Below are 15774 nucleotides of genomic sequence, written 5' to 3'. Positions count from 1 at the left end.
GGGTGCTTTGCTGGTGACACTGTCTGTGATTTATTTAGAATTCAAGGCACACTTAACCAGCATGGCTACCACAGCATTCTGCAGCGATACGCCATCCCATCTGGTTTGGGCTTAGTGGGACTATCATTCGTTTTTCAAAAGGACAATGACCCAACACACCTCCAGGCTGTGTAAGGGCTATTTGACCAAGAAGGAGAGTGATGGAGTGCTGCATCAGATGACCTGGCCTCCACAATCCCCTGACCTCAACCAAATTGAGATGGTTTGGGATGAGTCAGACCGCAGCGTGAAGGAAAAGCAGCCAACAAGTGCTCAGCATATGTGGGAACTCCTTCAAGACTGTTGGAAAAGCATTCCAGGTGAAGATGGTTCAGAGAATGCCAACAGTGTGCAAAACTGTCATCAAGGCAAAGGGTGGCTATTTGAAGAATCTCAAATATAAAATATATTTTGATTTGTTTAACACTTTTTTGGTTACTACATGATTCCATATGTGTTATTTCATAGTTTTGATGTCTTCACTATTATTCTACAATGTAGAAAATTGTAAAAAATTAAAATAAAAAAATAAAATAAAAGATTTTGACCGGTAGTGTATATTTCTGCAATCTGCTCCGATAATAACTTTTTCATATCTTGCTGTATGAATCAAACTTTTAGCAATAAGTGTACAATAATATTTTCAGCTACAGAGAACACAGTATCTTTCCAGAGGGAGAAATACATCTAAACTGTACTATTTTCCAATAGCAACTAAACAACAACTTATTACTAGAGTTAAGTTGCAGACACACCGTAGACTATTACAGGACCAATTCCATGTGTTTCCCAATGGGAAAATACATTCTGGCCGAATGAATCTTTATTCAAACAATCCCTCAGAAGAACCAATTATGAGCATGCCATCTTTCTACCCCTCACTGAGTATCAGTTTTAGAGGCTCTCCGGTGCTTTGGCATTACAGTGGCAAGTGGGAAGACGTTCAAAGAGGCCTATTTAATTGGATTCTGTAATTGGAGGAAAGTTCCCCATTGATAATAGGTCCAAACTTGTTTATCTATGTAGTGGGTGGCTATGGGTCCCTTCAGACCACTGGAGAGCTCCTAGAGCTGAACTAATCCAAAACCAAATGAGTGCCTGTGGACCACAGAGGAGGCAAACAGGTCTGGCATATAATTATCAGCCCCATCATTAATTAGGAAATAAATGACATATATTCTTGAGGGCACTTGGAAGAGTTTGACCAAGTCTTTCATAAACAGCCAAACAAGTTGATTTCCAGACTGCAGTTGGATATAATTTAGGCCCAAAAGGTCTATTGTCGAGTACGTTCAGCATTAAAATGACCCTACTGTTAAATTAGCTGAAATTTCAAGGTGTTTTCATACATTTTAGTAAGCAAAACCTCTGCACATTTTATTGTACATAAAAAAGGAGTTCCGATTTGCAACAGACCTGAAGCTACTGTAGCATCAGCCAAAAATAGAAACATTAAATAGATGTAACACATGTACTTTGAGATCAAATAGATTATACAAATCTATTGTAAATTGCCTCTGAAAAGCAACATGTGGAAATGATGGTTTATGGTCCTCTAGTGATTATCAATGACCTCTACCATCATGGGCCTGTTAAGCCCTCTTAGCATGGACAGTGCAGCAGTCCATGAAAATAAACCAAACAGCTTATTTGGAGCAGACTGTTGCAGCAAAGCTGGGTCCGCATGTGAGAAGATAACTCCCAACTCTTATTCACCACAGAATGGCGTGAGAGCTATTGGACAACTGGAAGACATGTAGTACCAAAGACATCCAGAGGAGTAATTTGTGAGAGAAGGAGGAGATTATCTTGTCATAGATTTTAATAATTAGAGGGAGCTGTTGGAGAGAAAAAAATGAAAAAATAAGTGGTCTTTGACCTTGCTGTCCATCACTTATCTGAAGCTGAAGCGGTCTCATATTGAAGTAGACCATTTAAAGGAAAAGTGCACTGACAAGTTGAATGGTAGATGTTTCATTGAGAGGCTATGGGGGGAGGTTGAGATCCAGAGCAAGTCTAACTGCCAATGTTACGTAACACATCACATGAGAAAAATAGTAAGGAATATCCAAACAGTCTCTGTCTTTCAGAGGATTTCAAAGAAGATCTGTAAGAGCTGTAATATTTTTTTAATGAGTTGAAAATAATGTTGGGAGTTTCCTAACTCATATAGAGAAAGTTTTCCCATTCAAATGTAGAAACTTGACAATTTGTGGAAGAAATCGTGAAAAAAATCATTTTTAATACAGAAGTAATAGCCAAATGACATGATCCCCTATGATTCCAGACACTGTTTCAGGTTCTAACAATTCCAAGACAGGTCCATGCTTCACAATTCACGTAAGTGATTAAATAACAATTCAAAAACTTCACAATTCAAAATTTTCTCGGTTTTCACCAATTCTCCATGGTAATTCATCAGTCTCGTATTACTACTCGTTCTGTCGAATACTAGGCTTGTAGACTGACTGACACTATACAGCCATGCCTTGGCCTCAGGTTGTTTTCCGAGTGTGCCTGTGCCATCAGCATGAGTGCACGCATCTGTCCTCTCCTGTACTGTCTGGCTGCTCTGAGGGAGACTGTAACTTATTTAGGAATATCCTCTGGCGAAGCGAGCGATGGATATTTCCACCATTGCCTAGCCTATAAAGAGAGACTTGTATAGTTGCCACTGTGCTCTGGGAGATGTCTTGGGCCCCATAAACGCATTATATAAATCAATTGCTGAGAATTCTCTGTAAATCATTATGTAACATGTATTGCATGGCGTTGCCCATTTGTTTTTGTTTTGCATATGTTTTTTTATGTGTAAATTGTGTATTGTATGAAATGTACTAAATGTATGAGGAATTGTAAATAAACCTTTGCTGTAAACTGTTCTGGTGATATTATGTCCTGATTTGATACATTTGATATGTATTAATGATTGCGCTGGAAACATATGATATCATTATTTTATTTTCAAAAAAGCCATCAGTAAAAGGACATATTCCATTGTACTGTAGTACTAAAACGTGACATACCGTGAGATTAAATTGAAATAAAACATCAAATGAAGGGATAACTGGGTTGCATAATTCATAACATCCACATCAATAACAAGACTGTCATAACAATGAATATAAAATGGTATGAACAACCATATAAGCAGCTTAATGAGAGACATATACATTTTAAACAGTAGCCAAAAAACACATGACAAAAATAGAGCTTTGCATATGAGAGACAAACATTAGGTAATAGCCTACATTGCAAAGTTCTGACATCAACGATGGGTCCCCTAATGTCTAAGGACAACCTGTGAATGTAATCCAATACAATAAACAACAGATTATTCGGAAACGTCTGGATCCACAAAATGTGAAAACCACTCTTGGACTGTACACGCCAGCCCCAGTAAAAGGTGATTGCTCTACCAAACACACAATGGCTGCATCTCAATGGTCAGTGAATATTACCCCTCAGGTGATGAATAATTAAACACGAGGCACAGGTCCTATCCACACAGCACTCGACGCTAATGGAAATATTATTGTAATAAAGTCGCACAACAGGGGAGGCTATGAGGAGGGAAAACTAGAATGGCAAGCCACACTTTTACTGACACCTTTTTGGCAAACTCTGTAATGTCAGAGTGAGAAAATGTAGTGGATAGAAGATGTAGTGAATGTTGTTGCCAGTGAAGACGAAGAGGAGGCATAAAAAACCCAAGTAGCAACAATAACACATTTCTCTTGACTGAATAGTGCATTTCAGGTCCTGAGTCTCCTCTGACGCCTGTTGACCAATCTTCCCTTTGCCATTGCGTCAGTAGGGAAGAACACGTCTGTGCATTGGCCAAAGGGGAAATGCTGACAGGGCTTTAATAAATACTTATTACTGGACCATAACCAGTAATAATTACAGGACCATTCATGTTTGTTCCCTTGGATCTCAGCTAGGTACTACAAATGGCCGGCACCAGTTTAGGTGGGGGTCATATAGCTGAGCTGAGGTTTCCATTCTCTCTCTGGGCTACTGCAGGGATCACTTCATTCCATTCAAAACCTCACCACTCAGCAAAATGAATACATGTTTTACTGTAGCTGTAACTTTACAGTAGCTATTAATAGCTTCAGTTATCTTTTCTCTGAGGAAGAAAAGTTCACCTGAGGTGAACCAAATGCATTGATGGAATGTATGTGAGGTCAAATACTGGGCAGTGTTTAGGCTGTTATTGTACGTCCGCTGTTAAACGGTTGAGGTAAAATAATGAACATCTTTGCATATAAGGGCATTTAAAATGTGGGACCCTGTTTTGGACCTCAGTTACCTCACATTAGTTTCAGTGATAATACTCTTCCACCTTACAGTAATGCATTTTAAAGGTGTGAAGATGAGCTGTTGACACTTCCCTACTAAAATGTTCCATATTCCCAGTAGTCCTTAAAGCGCCAGTCAGATGTACATATTGGAATTATAATTTAGAAAATACAATATGTATAAACCTCCACAGATTCCCTAAGAGCCAGTTACACTGAGGATTTGCGATATATTGAGGGAGGGGAGAATAGAAATGTACTTAACTTGAACAGCGGCTAATACATAATGTCTGTTGAACGTCTGATCGGTTATCAAGATCAGCAACCTCTTCTCTATTTCACTGCCAGCGGATGGCTACCATCCCAGTGTCTCAGACAAAAAGAAACTCAAACAAAAAGATGATGTCATATCTCTTCCCTTCAGACGATCCTCCTGATAATGACCCTGAGTACAACATTGCCAGATCCGAGTGGAAAAAGGTCTGTGATGATCATATAAGGCAAGGAATGTCTCAGATGGCTTGGGTTTGTAGAATAAATCTTAAAAATAGCCAGGATTGCTACAGGCAGTTCCATATGGATTGCCCAGGCTTGCAACAGGTTTTAGGCAGCAGTTCAGCTCTTCTTGCTCGATGGGAAGGGCTGTAATGAGAGAGGGCTTGTGTGCTTCACAAACACACTGCCATCCTCCAATTTGACTTTGTACACTTGTTGCTAAAACAGACAAACACATAAAACAAAGGATATGTGACAGCTGGAAAAATTGAAAAGAAACACAACACCTTGATTGTGAGCTTTGCCATGAGCAGAGAGCACACTCGGGGCAGAACGTGTCAGAACACTCAATATTGCTGTCACACTGGGCCAATTTAGTTTTTCACACATTGCACTGATTAGGAATACACATTTTGAAATGTTGAGCAAGTCAACACAAGGACATACCAACACGGAGCTACTAAACTTTTTAAAGGCAACAGTGAGTGGTTCCAACATCCAAGAAACCCCCCAAACACCTCATCTGACAGTTATGTTAACTTTGGACATTGGACCCCATGGTGATTTTAACAAAATAATTTATAACAATCACAGGGAATTTAATCCTTGTTTTTGCTCCTACATAGAATTATAAAGAGAAACAAATTGCTTGTATTTCCTGTAATTCATTGACATGAATGGGTGGTGAGAAATGTATTGAAAAAGTGACGTGTATAAGGAGGTCATGCACCCTCTTGGAACATTATAGGAAACGCAGAATCTTCCCTCCCTCCTTCAAATAATAATTGACCAGGATAGTGACCACGAAAAGCTCTCCGTCATCGCTTTCTCCTATCCATTCATGCCAACTGAATTTCAAGGAGGAAGGGTGAGGGAGGGAAAGGAGCCTATTGTTGTCACGGATCGTAGCTCAGTTGGTAGAGCATGGCGTTTGCAACGCCAGGGTTGTGGGTTCGATTCCCACGGGGGGCCAGTATGAAAAAAATAATGTATGCACTCACTAACTGTAAGTCGCTCTGGATAAGAGCGTCTGCTAAATGACTAAAATGTAAAATGTAAATATAATAGGCTAAGGCTGCAGATCTTGGTCAAGGCTTAGATAAGTGTGCATTGCAACTGTGGTGAAGTTTGTTTCATGTTTAGTTTAATTGCATATCATTCTGGGTTTGTGAAAGTGTAGGTTGGTTTATTGGTTGGTCTACATTGGTTGGTAGACTCACCTGTAAACCAGTCCCTGATTGTCCTGTCCTGAGGTTAAAGTCATAGTCATGCCAGGGGCAGAAGACCTGCAGAATACCATCTGCATCCTCGATGTCTCCATCACACAGCGGACCACCTGTCAAAGACAGCACACTACATGAATAACAGTTTCCTCTGGAAATCTAATAATGTGATCTGATGTCATATTTCATTTTGTTGAAGAGCAATATCATCAAAGAGAATTTAACTCCAGAGATGTTGACATTACTGGAAAGAAGGCAAGTTGAAATGCAGTACACTGTAACACCTACATGCATTTTACTTGTTTTGTCTGGCCTTTTGATACACTCCTTTAACTTATTTCATAACATAAATCATGCTTATGAGTGAGCACTTGCCTTCCATGCATTTTTGACTCTTTCAGTATCTTACCATTTTATACCCAAAATGAATGTTCCAGTTTTAATCTATTTCCTACGAAAACAGTTTATTCGTGTTTTTGTTATTCATAGCTTCAAAAAAGCATGATATGCATATGGCTATCGATTTCTATAGAATTTCAGCGTATTGTGTCTAGCCTATAGCCCTGAGATATAGCGAGTGGAATGTAAAGTGAGGCATATGTGGTTACCGGAGTGAGCGCAGCGAGCATCCATGGCGAAGAATTCCCCTTTCACATAGAACAGGCAAACATCGGAGCCGTAGCCGAGGGAGGAGTGCATCAAACGGCACTGCTTCTTGGAAAGCTCGGAGGCTGGGCCTATTAGCCTCCATGAAACGCTACCCACACTTTCCTCTTCATTCCCAGACGCCATTTAAAGAAATTGGGAATATCCGTTATTTGCGCTACTCGTTATAAACTCCCTTTACCGCCTCCACTGACTGCGCATTTTAGAATTGACTGTTTTATGTGAGAATATTCCATAACATAAAACAAACTGGCCTCGGGATCCGGTAGTCTCGTCATGTCATCTGCGTTCATCAGAACATTAGAACAGCCTATGATTTCAAGACACAGGTCAAGCGACTCACCAGAGATGACAGATTATTTTTAATAGGGTGAACTGAATGTATGGCCACCGTTAAATGTCAGGTCATTTATTTTTTGTACACTGTTCAGTAAGCCTAATACATTTCAGGAAAAGGCATTTGATTTTAATCATACTGCCATAGGTTAAATTTTAGTCATTTGGCAGACGCTCTTATCCAGAGCGACTTAGTTAGTGAATGCATGTTTTTTTGTTTGTTTTGTGGGGGGTTTTCATACTGGACCCCCATGGGAAACGAACCCACATCCCTGCCGGCCAAACCCTCCCCTACCTTGGACGACGCTGGACCAATTGTGCGCCGCCCATGGGTCTCCCGGTCGCTGCCGACTGCGGCAGAGCCTGGACTCGAACCAGGATCTCTAGTGGCACAGCTAGCACTGCGATGCAGTGCCTTAGACCACTCAAACAAAACAATATGGAACCGGTGCTATAGCCTAAATGTAACTCTAATTTCAAACCCAATAACACTGGCTCTTAAAATGTGGGAATATCATACATTCGAAATCAGGGCCAGATAACGGAATGGGCACATAGGGCATGTGTCTCGAGGCCCCATCTCCAGGAGACCCCCAACCAAAGGTTATTACTATTTAAATGTTTTATTTTTTGGGGGGTTGTGGGGGTCGGGGGCCCCCCAGATAGCGTATGATAGCAAAATGTGTAGAATAGCAGGAAATTTGCTTTAAAACGCCAAATTTCTCTCTCAGCCTCATGGCAAAAAGGTGAACAATGCCTCTTCAACCTCAGGAGACTGAAGAAATTCGGCTTGGCTCCTCACAAACCTTTACAGATGCACCATTGAGAGCATCTTGTCGGGCTGTATCACTGCCTGGTATGGCAACTGCACCGCCCGCAACCGCAGGGCTCTCCAGAGGGTGGTGCGGTGTGCCGAACGCATCACCGGGGACACACTGCCTGCCCTCCAGGACACCTACAGCACCCGATGTCACAGGAAGGCCAAAAAGATCATCAAGGACATCAACCACCCGAGTCACGGCCTGTTCACCCGGCGATCATCCAGAAGGCGAGGTCTTTACAGGTGCATCAAAGGTGGGACCGAGAGACTGAAAAACAACTTCTATCTCAAGGCCATCAGACTGTTAAATACCCATCACTAGCCGGCCTCCACCCAGTACCCTGCCCTGAACTTAGTCACTGTCACTAGCCGGCTACCACCCAGTTATTCAACCCTGCACCTTAGAGGCTGCTGTCCCCGGTGATGCGTACAGTGCATTCGGAAAGTATTCAGACCCATTGACTTTTTCCACATTTTGTTACGTTACAGCCTTATTAAGAAATTGATTAAATTGTTTTTCCCCCCCTTATCAATCAAAACACAATACCCCATAATGACAAAGCAAAAACAGATTTTTTAAACAGAAATATCACATTTACATAAATATTCAGACCCTTTGCTCAGTAATTTGTTGAAGCACCTTTGCAGCGATTACAGCCTCGAGTCTTCTTGGGTATGATGCTACAAGCTTGGCACACCTGTATTTGGGGAGTTTCTCCCATTCTTCTCTGCAGATCCTCTCAAGCTCTGTCAGGTTGGATGGGGAGCGTCACTGCACAGCTATTTTCAGGTCTCTCCAGAGATGTTCGATCGTGTTCAAGTCGGGGCTCTGGCTGGGCCACTCAAGGACATTCAGAGACTTGTCCCGAGGCCACTCCTGTGTTGTCTTGGCTGTGTGGTTAGGGTCGTTGTCCTGTTGGAAGGTGAACCTTCGCCCCAGTCTGAGGTCCTGAGCGCTCTGGAGCAGGTTTTCATCAAGGATCTCTCTGTACTTTGCTCCGTTAATCTTTCCCTCGATCCTGACTAGTCTCCCAGTCCTTGCCGCTGAAAAAATCCCCACAGCATGATGCTTCACCGTAGGGATGGTACCAGGTTTCCTCCAGATGAGACGCTTGGCATTCAGGCCAAAGAGTTTCATCTTGGTTTCATCAGACCAGAGAATCTTGTTTCTCATGGTCTGAGAGTCCTTTAGGTGCCTTTTGGCAAACTCCAAGTGGGATGTCATGTGGTTTTACTGAGAAGTGGCTTCCATCTGGCCACTCTACCATAAAGGCCTGATTGGTGGAGTGCTTCAGAGATGGTTGTCCTTCTGGAAGGTTCTCCCATCTCCACAGAGGAACTCTGGAGCTCTGTCAGAATGACCATCTGGTTCTTGGTCACCTTCCTGACCAAGGCCCTTCTCCCCCGATTGCTCAGTTTGGCCGGGAAGCCAGCTCTAGGAAGAGTCTTGGTGGTTCCAAACTTCTTCCATTTAAGAATGATGGAGGCCACTGTATCTTGGGGACCTTCAATGCTGCAGATATTTTTCTGTACCATTCCCCATATCTGTGCCTCGACACAATCCTGTCTCGGAGTTCTATGGGCAATTCCTTCGACCTCATGGCTTGGTTTTTGCTCTGACATGCACTGTCAACTGTGGGACCTCATATAGACAGGTGTGTGCCTTTCAAAATCATATCCAATCAATTTAATTTACCACAGGTGGACTCCAAATCAAGTTGTAGAAACATCTCAATGATGATCAATGGAAACAGGATGCGCCTGAGCTCAAATTCAAGACTCATAGCAAAGGGTCTGAATATTTATGTAAATAAGGTATTTCTGTTTTTTATTTTTAAGAAATTTGCAAACATTTCTAAAAACCTGTTTTCGCCTTGTCATTATGGGGTATTGTGTGTAGATTGATGAGGAAAAATTGTAATTTAATCCATTTTAGAACAAGGCTGTAACGTAACAAAATGTGGAAAAAGTCAAGGGGTCTGAATACTTTCTGAATGCACTGTACATAGAGATGGAATCACTAGTTACTTTAATAATGGAACACTGGTCACTTTAATAATGTTTGCATACTGTTTTACTCATTTAATATTTATATACTTTATTCTACTGTATTCTAGTCAATGCCACTCCGACATTGCTCGTCCTAATGTTTATATATTTCTTAATTCCATTATTTTACTTTGAGATTTGTGTGTATTGCTGTGAATTGTTAGATACTACTGCACTGTTGGAGCTAGGAACACAAGCATTTCGCTACACCCACGATAACATCTGCTAAATATGTGTATGTGACCAATAACATTTGATTTAATTTAGAATAGCATTATAAAACAGAGATCAGTGCCCCGGGGCCCCAAATGCAGTAGTCTGGCCCTGATTCTAATCTCATTCATTATGCCTGGGATCAGTGACAGAACCCACTACTGCCTTTCCTGTTTATAGCTCAGTTAAAAATAGTTTAGGCCTACATGTAATATGTAACATATTTGCTCATTTTATGTCTCAGATTAGAACACCCCATATAGTTGTCATACAGTAATATATCTGCCCACTGAATACAATACAGCTGAGGACAACACTATTTCAGGGGTAGAAACAGCACATTGGAAGTCCTTTTGTACTGTGTGGCAAATTTTATATAGTGAGCAAATAGTTCAAAACAATTTTCTCAATTATCAATTATAGTGCTTATTATTCCCTTTGGATTTCAGACTTTCCATAATTTGGTAGAAGCCAGACTGTCTCTGTCCGGTATTTGGCAAGGGGACATCCTCAGGTTGACTTTCCCACACTGTGGACTGTTAACATTTATTAATGTGCCATTACTGAAATTTCTTAATATTCCAAATGCTTTGTTTCTACCCTATGACATATTAGTTATGAAGAGACTATAACTATGATGTCATTAGATAATGTATAATTTCCTGCATGGCCCAATGTAAGATATCATCCATGTAATTGAATTATGGTATTAAAAAAAAAACGAGTCTGCTAGATGGTTAACTTTGATGTAGCTTTATGTACTGGACGGAAATATGATTATGATGTGATTGAAACGTTCGGAGGATGTCACTTCATAAAGGCCACAGTTATTATATGTTCTATTATAGCCTAAATAGGTCTACTCCGGATTAAAGTTTATATAAAGTGTCCAGTATGGAGAAAGTCATTCATCATCAAAAAATCCAAAGACCCAAAACCAATGAATCATGAATACATAAAACAGATGTTATGGTTTTCCTTTGGTACCAAGAGACATTTTAACATCTTCTTATGCTAATCACAATTTTATGTGTGTTGTCTAAAATTTACATATTGGCTACTTCTTATGATCTGTGTTTCTTCAGCTTTTATTCACTCTGTTTCCATCTCTATAATGGTAATAGCCCTACTGTATGCTGGCAGTAGCTAAGTGATATTAGTAGGTAACTGTCTAGTAGCACAACCCAAAACAGAGACCCCTTGTTCTGACCTCTTAACTACTTCCACAGGCAGGCCGGTTTGACCTCAGTGAAAGCACATGCTTTTAGTAGTAATTCTATATGCTGTGTGGAGAAAAATATGCATGGAAATAATAAATCAGTCACCATATCCCAGAACATGCTGTGCAGTAATAACCTGTACCGCTGGCGCCCATAATGACAGTCATTTCCCCACTTCAGGTGTTCACAATGCTAAAACGTGCTGGTCAGATTTATGGAGTATAAACAAAGTACGGAAGAGCATTAGACAGTAGGGCTTTTTATTTGCCCATCATACAGCATTCAGGCCCTAGCTGTCTGAGAAGGCTGAATCTGGGGATGTCAGTAGAAACTTTATGCCAGCACTGGATATTGACTCAATCCATAGAAGGAAAGTAAATGTCCACTTTTCTCCTTGTTAAGACAAATTACTATTAAAGTAAATGGTGTCAGAATACACTCATAATACTCATAAAACAGTCATAAAAATCCCATTGTCGAGGATTAGGTTTATAATGAAATATCTGTTATGGAGAATAAATGATTGTCTTGGAGACTAATTTGGAAGACACAACGATCAAATTTGGTCTACTTGTATAAGTGCATGTGCCAAAGGGATTTATATTAGCTGTGACGCAATGCAGCCAGACTCTTTGGCTGCACACTGGAATCTTACAACTTTGCACCAAAGATGTCTCATTTGTTTTTATCAACCTTACCCACTGTTCTAGCTAAGCACTCTGCGTAACAAGGTGGGGTTCTGAATTCATCAGTCATAGAGCATTCTTCAAATACATTCCTCTGGTTCCCATTCACCCACAATACAATGTTGTGAAGTGGGTGAGGTGTCTTTGACATCATGACAGGCTCCGGTCCAAAGCACTGACTTGGCAAAGTGTCCGCCGTGTATAACGTGGAAAAATGGTCCAAACTGTGGCTGCGTAAGAACTACTCAGGCTCCAAATGTTCTATTCAGAAAAAAAGATGAAGTAAAAAAAAAATGCATTTTGGATAATGGAGAAAGCAGTCCAGAACGCAACAATAAAAGTAAATATAGGTGCAAGTAAGGAACAGCCATCGAGGTCCAAATTGATCACAAGAGCATAACAAGTTGTCTATAAATTAACTTAGTTTCTACATGCAAACAACTGTCACTGCCACTGGTCAGTGTAACTTTGTTTTCACAGGGCTAAATTTGGCCCAAATAGAGCCCTGCTCAGACAAGATATTTGGCAGCTAGCGAGGCCCAAACTCATAAATCATTAGCCTCCTACTGTTCCCCAAAACACTGTCCTCATCCCAGCAACCGCCCTCAAAAGTCTCCTAACTCATTGGCCAACCTTGGACGGTTTTCCAGCTAATATGGTTTTCATTACTTCAGAGCACCAGCTAAAGGCTAGCAACAGTACTTGCTCTACCAGTATGCCTCATTCTCATCATTTACAATTAGCTAGCTATTTTTCAGTTTTCAACAGGTGAGGTGAATTTGAGGCAGTCACTCATGAGGTACAAGTAATAAACTTGTTTGGGTAAGGTATGTCCACTTTCCTTATGGCCTGATCACCAGAGTTCTGGAGGTATATATCCATCCTCCTTTGTCGCTCCTATGTTCCGCCAGACATGACCCTGACATAGTGGGAATTCAACACGAAACTAAACCCTGCGGTGAACTCTCCTGTGGCTAGTTGGTCACCGCTCCTCTGGAAACAATAGTGTGTCCTGAGAGAGCACATTGATTAGGGTTCACTTACGGTCCACTTGTGCTTGTTTGGGTTCAGGACAGGTCGAACTGTATATCAGATAATAGAGTGTCAACCTGACACCGTACCTTCTGTATTCAATATCCAAAACTATAATCAAAAGGATACACTCCTCCACAAGGTAATCGCAGGTTCATCGGCATTCATAAATTAGAAAAAAATATTTTAAGAGCTTAAAAACGACTTTTGTTTGGCCTTGCTCCTCATATATACGCTGGATGACAGAGCTATGTGAGTGCATAGCAATAGGCCATATCACTGCTATAGAAGGTGCTGAAATACAACACTGAACACATACTTCCATCTCCTCCATCTAACTACATGACCTGTCAACATTGCTCTCTCCAAACTCACATTTACTTTTCGTTGCAATCTACATGTTCTGTATTGACTATGGCTCCCTATGTACAAATGATAGTGCTGAAAGGTGGAGATATAATTTGACACAGAAAACAAGTGAACTTGATGTTACACAGCTGTCATTGCTCGCCTGCCAACAGCTGAGATGGAGTGTGAAAGAATGTGTAGTGGCATGTACACATATCCATTAGGTTCTGGGATAAAAAAAAAAAAGGACAAGTTGAATGCCGACATCACATTTTGGAGGTGGGCTATAAATCAGAGTGTTCCAGATGATTGTGCTGTTTTCCAGTCAAGTATTATGGTCAGGAAAAACTCCAACTCATGGGGGATCAGAACAGATCAGAGTGAAGGTATTGTTGTGGGTGTAAAGACTGCATCATTCCTAAGGTTATGTCTGAGCCCTGTCTTCACCTCTCTCTGTCTCTGCTGAAGGTCTGCAGGAGCGATCAGACTCCACTGCATTCCTGTCTCTACATCTCCTCACTCATGATCATATCCAGACACAATGCGCCTTGTTCTCCAAGCTGCTGTTGGCAGGGCCCAGCAAAACAGAAGGGAGGGAAGTGAGGAGTGAAGGAAGAGGAGGGGAGAAATCCCCATGTTGGTCTGTGTTGATGCTTTCATGGTGTGGCATATAGGTTAGGTTGGTCCATTATTGGTGATGGAGAGTAATAGGCTACATAAAGTATGCGTTGTATGAGTTCTTAGAATGATTGATTGATCATTGGCCTGTTAATGCCATTCCGGCCTTGCATATAGGATCTCTATGAGGAAAAAGTATAGTGTTAATGCCTGTGTTCCTGATGATTTGATCATTATAATGGGTTGATTTTACAGTATATATACTGTCTAGCAGTTTTCCAGGTGCTTAAAGCGCCTACATTGTATGGGATAAATTCACATCCCCTACCAAAGTGTAGCACTCGCCTGGGTGATCACTCACACCAGGATGAGGCCACTGAATACATGTATCATTTTTCACAACAAAATGTTAAAAGTGTCCCTCGTTTCATGTTTAAAGTGTGTTCAAGCAAGCACATGTTCTCATTCCTCAAAACAGATTTGGTAGACATGTCTACATTTGTTTGTTTTTTTTACTCACAAAAACATGAAATTTGTGAAACTTTCCTTGCAGAGCTAAATGTGTCTGGTAGTCCTTAAAACGAGACAGAATAGTACCGTGTCATCCATCTTCTTTTGAGGAATTCGAAGGCAGCGGTTGGAGAGACTTGGCAGTAAGGTGGCCATTGCACAAAGCCCTGTATAAAATGGGAAGCAGTGGATAGCAAAGTGGCCCGTGGAGGAGTGTTAAGACTGTTCCAGTCTGCTGCCTGCGCTTAGGGTCAGCTGCAGCTGCCGAGGATCCAGTCTGGCTCAAGCACAAAGTCAACCCAAATGAACAGCAGGCTGTCTGTCTGTGGGGATAATGCATTAAACTAAGATGACATGATGTGGTTTCCATTCAATTTCAATTGGAGTGCATTAAAACCCCCAATGTTTACTTAAGTCTTCATTTGAATCGGACGGGCTCCACTAGGTCCATTTCTTACCCACTTGAGCCACAAGTCAAAACAAGTCTGTCTTCGGGAATATGGACACATGTGAAGACTCCATAAATTTTCAGAGGCAAGCTTACATGAGAAGGTTTTTTCCCCCCGTTAATTTTAAGGCTGCGTGCCATCATACCTCATCATGGCCAGCCCAGGAGACTAGCAAGAACAATACGCTCAGACTGAATTACATTACAACATCGACTAGTCTCACTAGTCTCACATACTCTCCAGTTCTCACCAGGGGGAAACATGGTGAGGAACAGAGCTCCGTCAAGGTCCAGGAGACTGTACATATCACCCATAAAGATCCTTGGTGGTATTTCTCTATTCATACATTTCCCCTCATACAACCGTATCATGGCGCTGTCTCAGATAGGCGTATGGGAATTAATGTGTATGTGTGGTAGACACGTAATGGGGGTTATGGTTGCAGGGGATCCCTCCATCTGGGTAAGTGAGCATTACTTATGACCAAACGGCAACAGAGAATGAAGCAGAGAAATTAAATAGAAAATGAAATGCAGCATGTGGCCTGCCATCTCCAGAAAGGGCATGGGGGAGTGCAACCATTAATCAGAGCAATAATATTTCTCTCTGATGCCAGTTCTCTATATTTTTCGCTTTTGGAAATATGGTCAATTTATGTTAATGGACCAGTCGGTCTGTGCTTTTGAGCCGAGATTATTTGAAAATATTTTTGCTCTCTCCCTATGAAATTCTGATGAAATGTTTTGAGCATGTCTAGATTACGATC

At 41.2% G+C, this 15774-nt stretch overlaps 1 protein-coding gene across 1 annotated transcript; it reads right to left on the bottom strand.

Moving 5' to 3' along the window:
- Positions 1 to 545: 545 nt before the first annotated feature.
- Positions 546 to 7084, bottom strand: si:ch211-212d10.2 (uncharacterized protein LOC557710 homolog). The gene is made up of 3 exons (XM_041839617.2): positions 6670 to 7084; positions 6059 to 6174; positions 546 to 5057 (listed from the first exon to the last, which is right to left on the bottom strand). Exons 1-3 carry the CDS (start codon positions 6851 to 6853, stop codon positions 4959 to 4961), a joined length of 399 nt encoding a protein of 132 aa, XP_041695551.1. The 5' UTR covers positions 6854 to 7084; the 3' UTR covers positions 546 to 4958.
- Positions 7085 to 15774: the final 8690 nt, after the last annotated feature.

This window comes from Coregonus clupeaformis, chromosome 20 (genome assembly GCF_020615455.1).
Source record: "Coregonus clupeaformis isolate EN_2021a chromosome 20, ASM2061545v1, whole genome shotgun sequence".
NCBI lineage: Eukaryota > Metazoa > Chordata > Actinopteri > Salmoniformes > Salmonidae > Coregonus > Coregonus clupeaformis.
The sequence above is the reverse complement of the archived record's forward strand: the minus strand, read 5'-3'. Positions and strand labels throughout refer to the sequence as shown.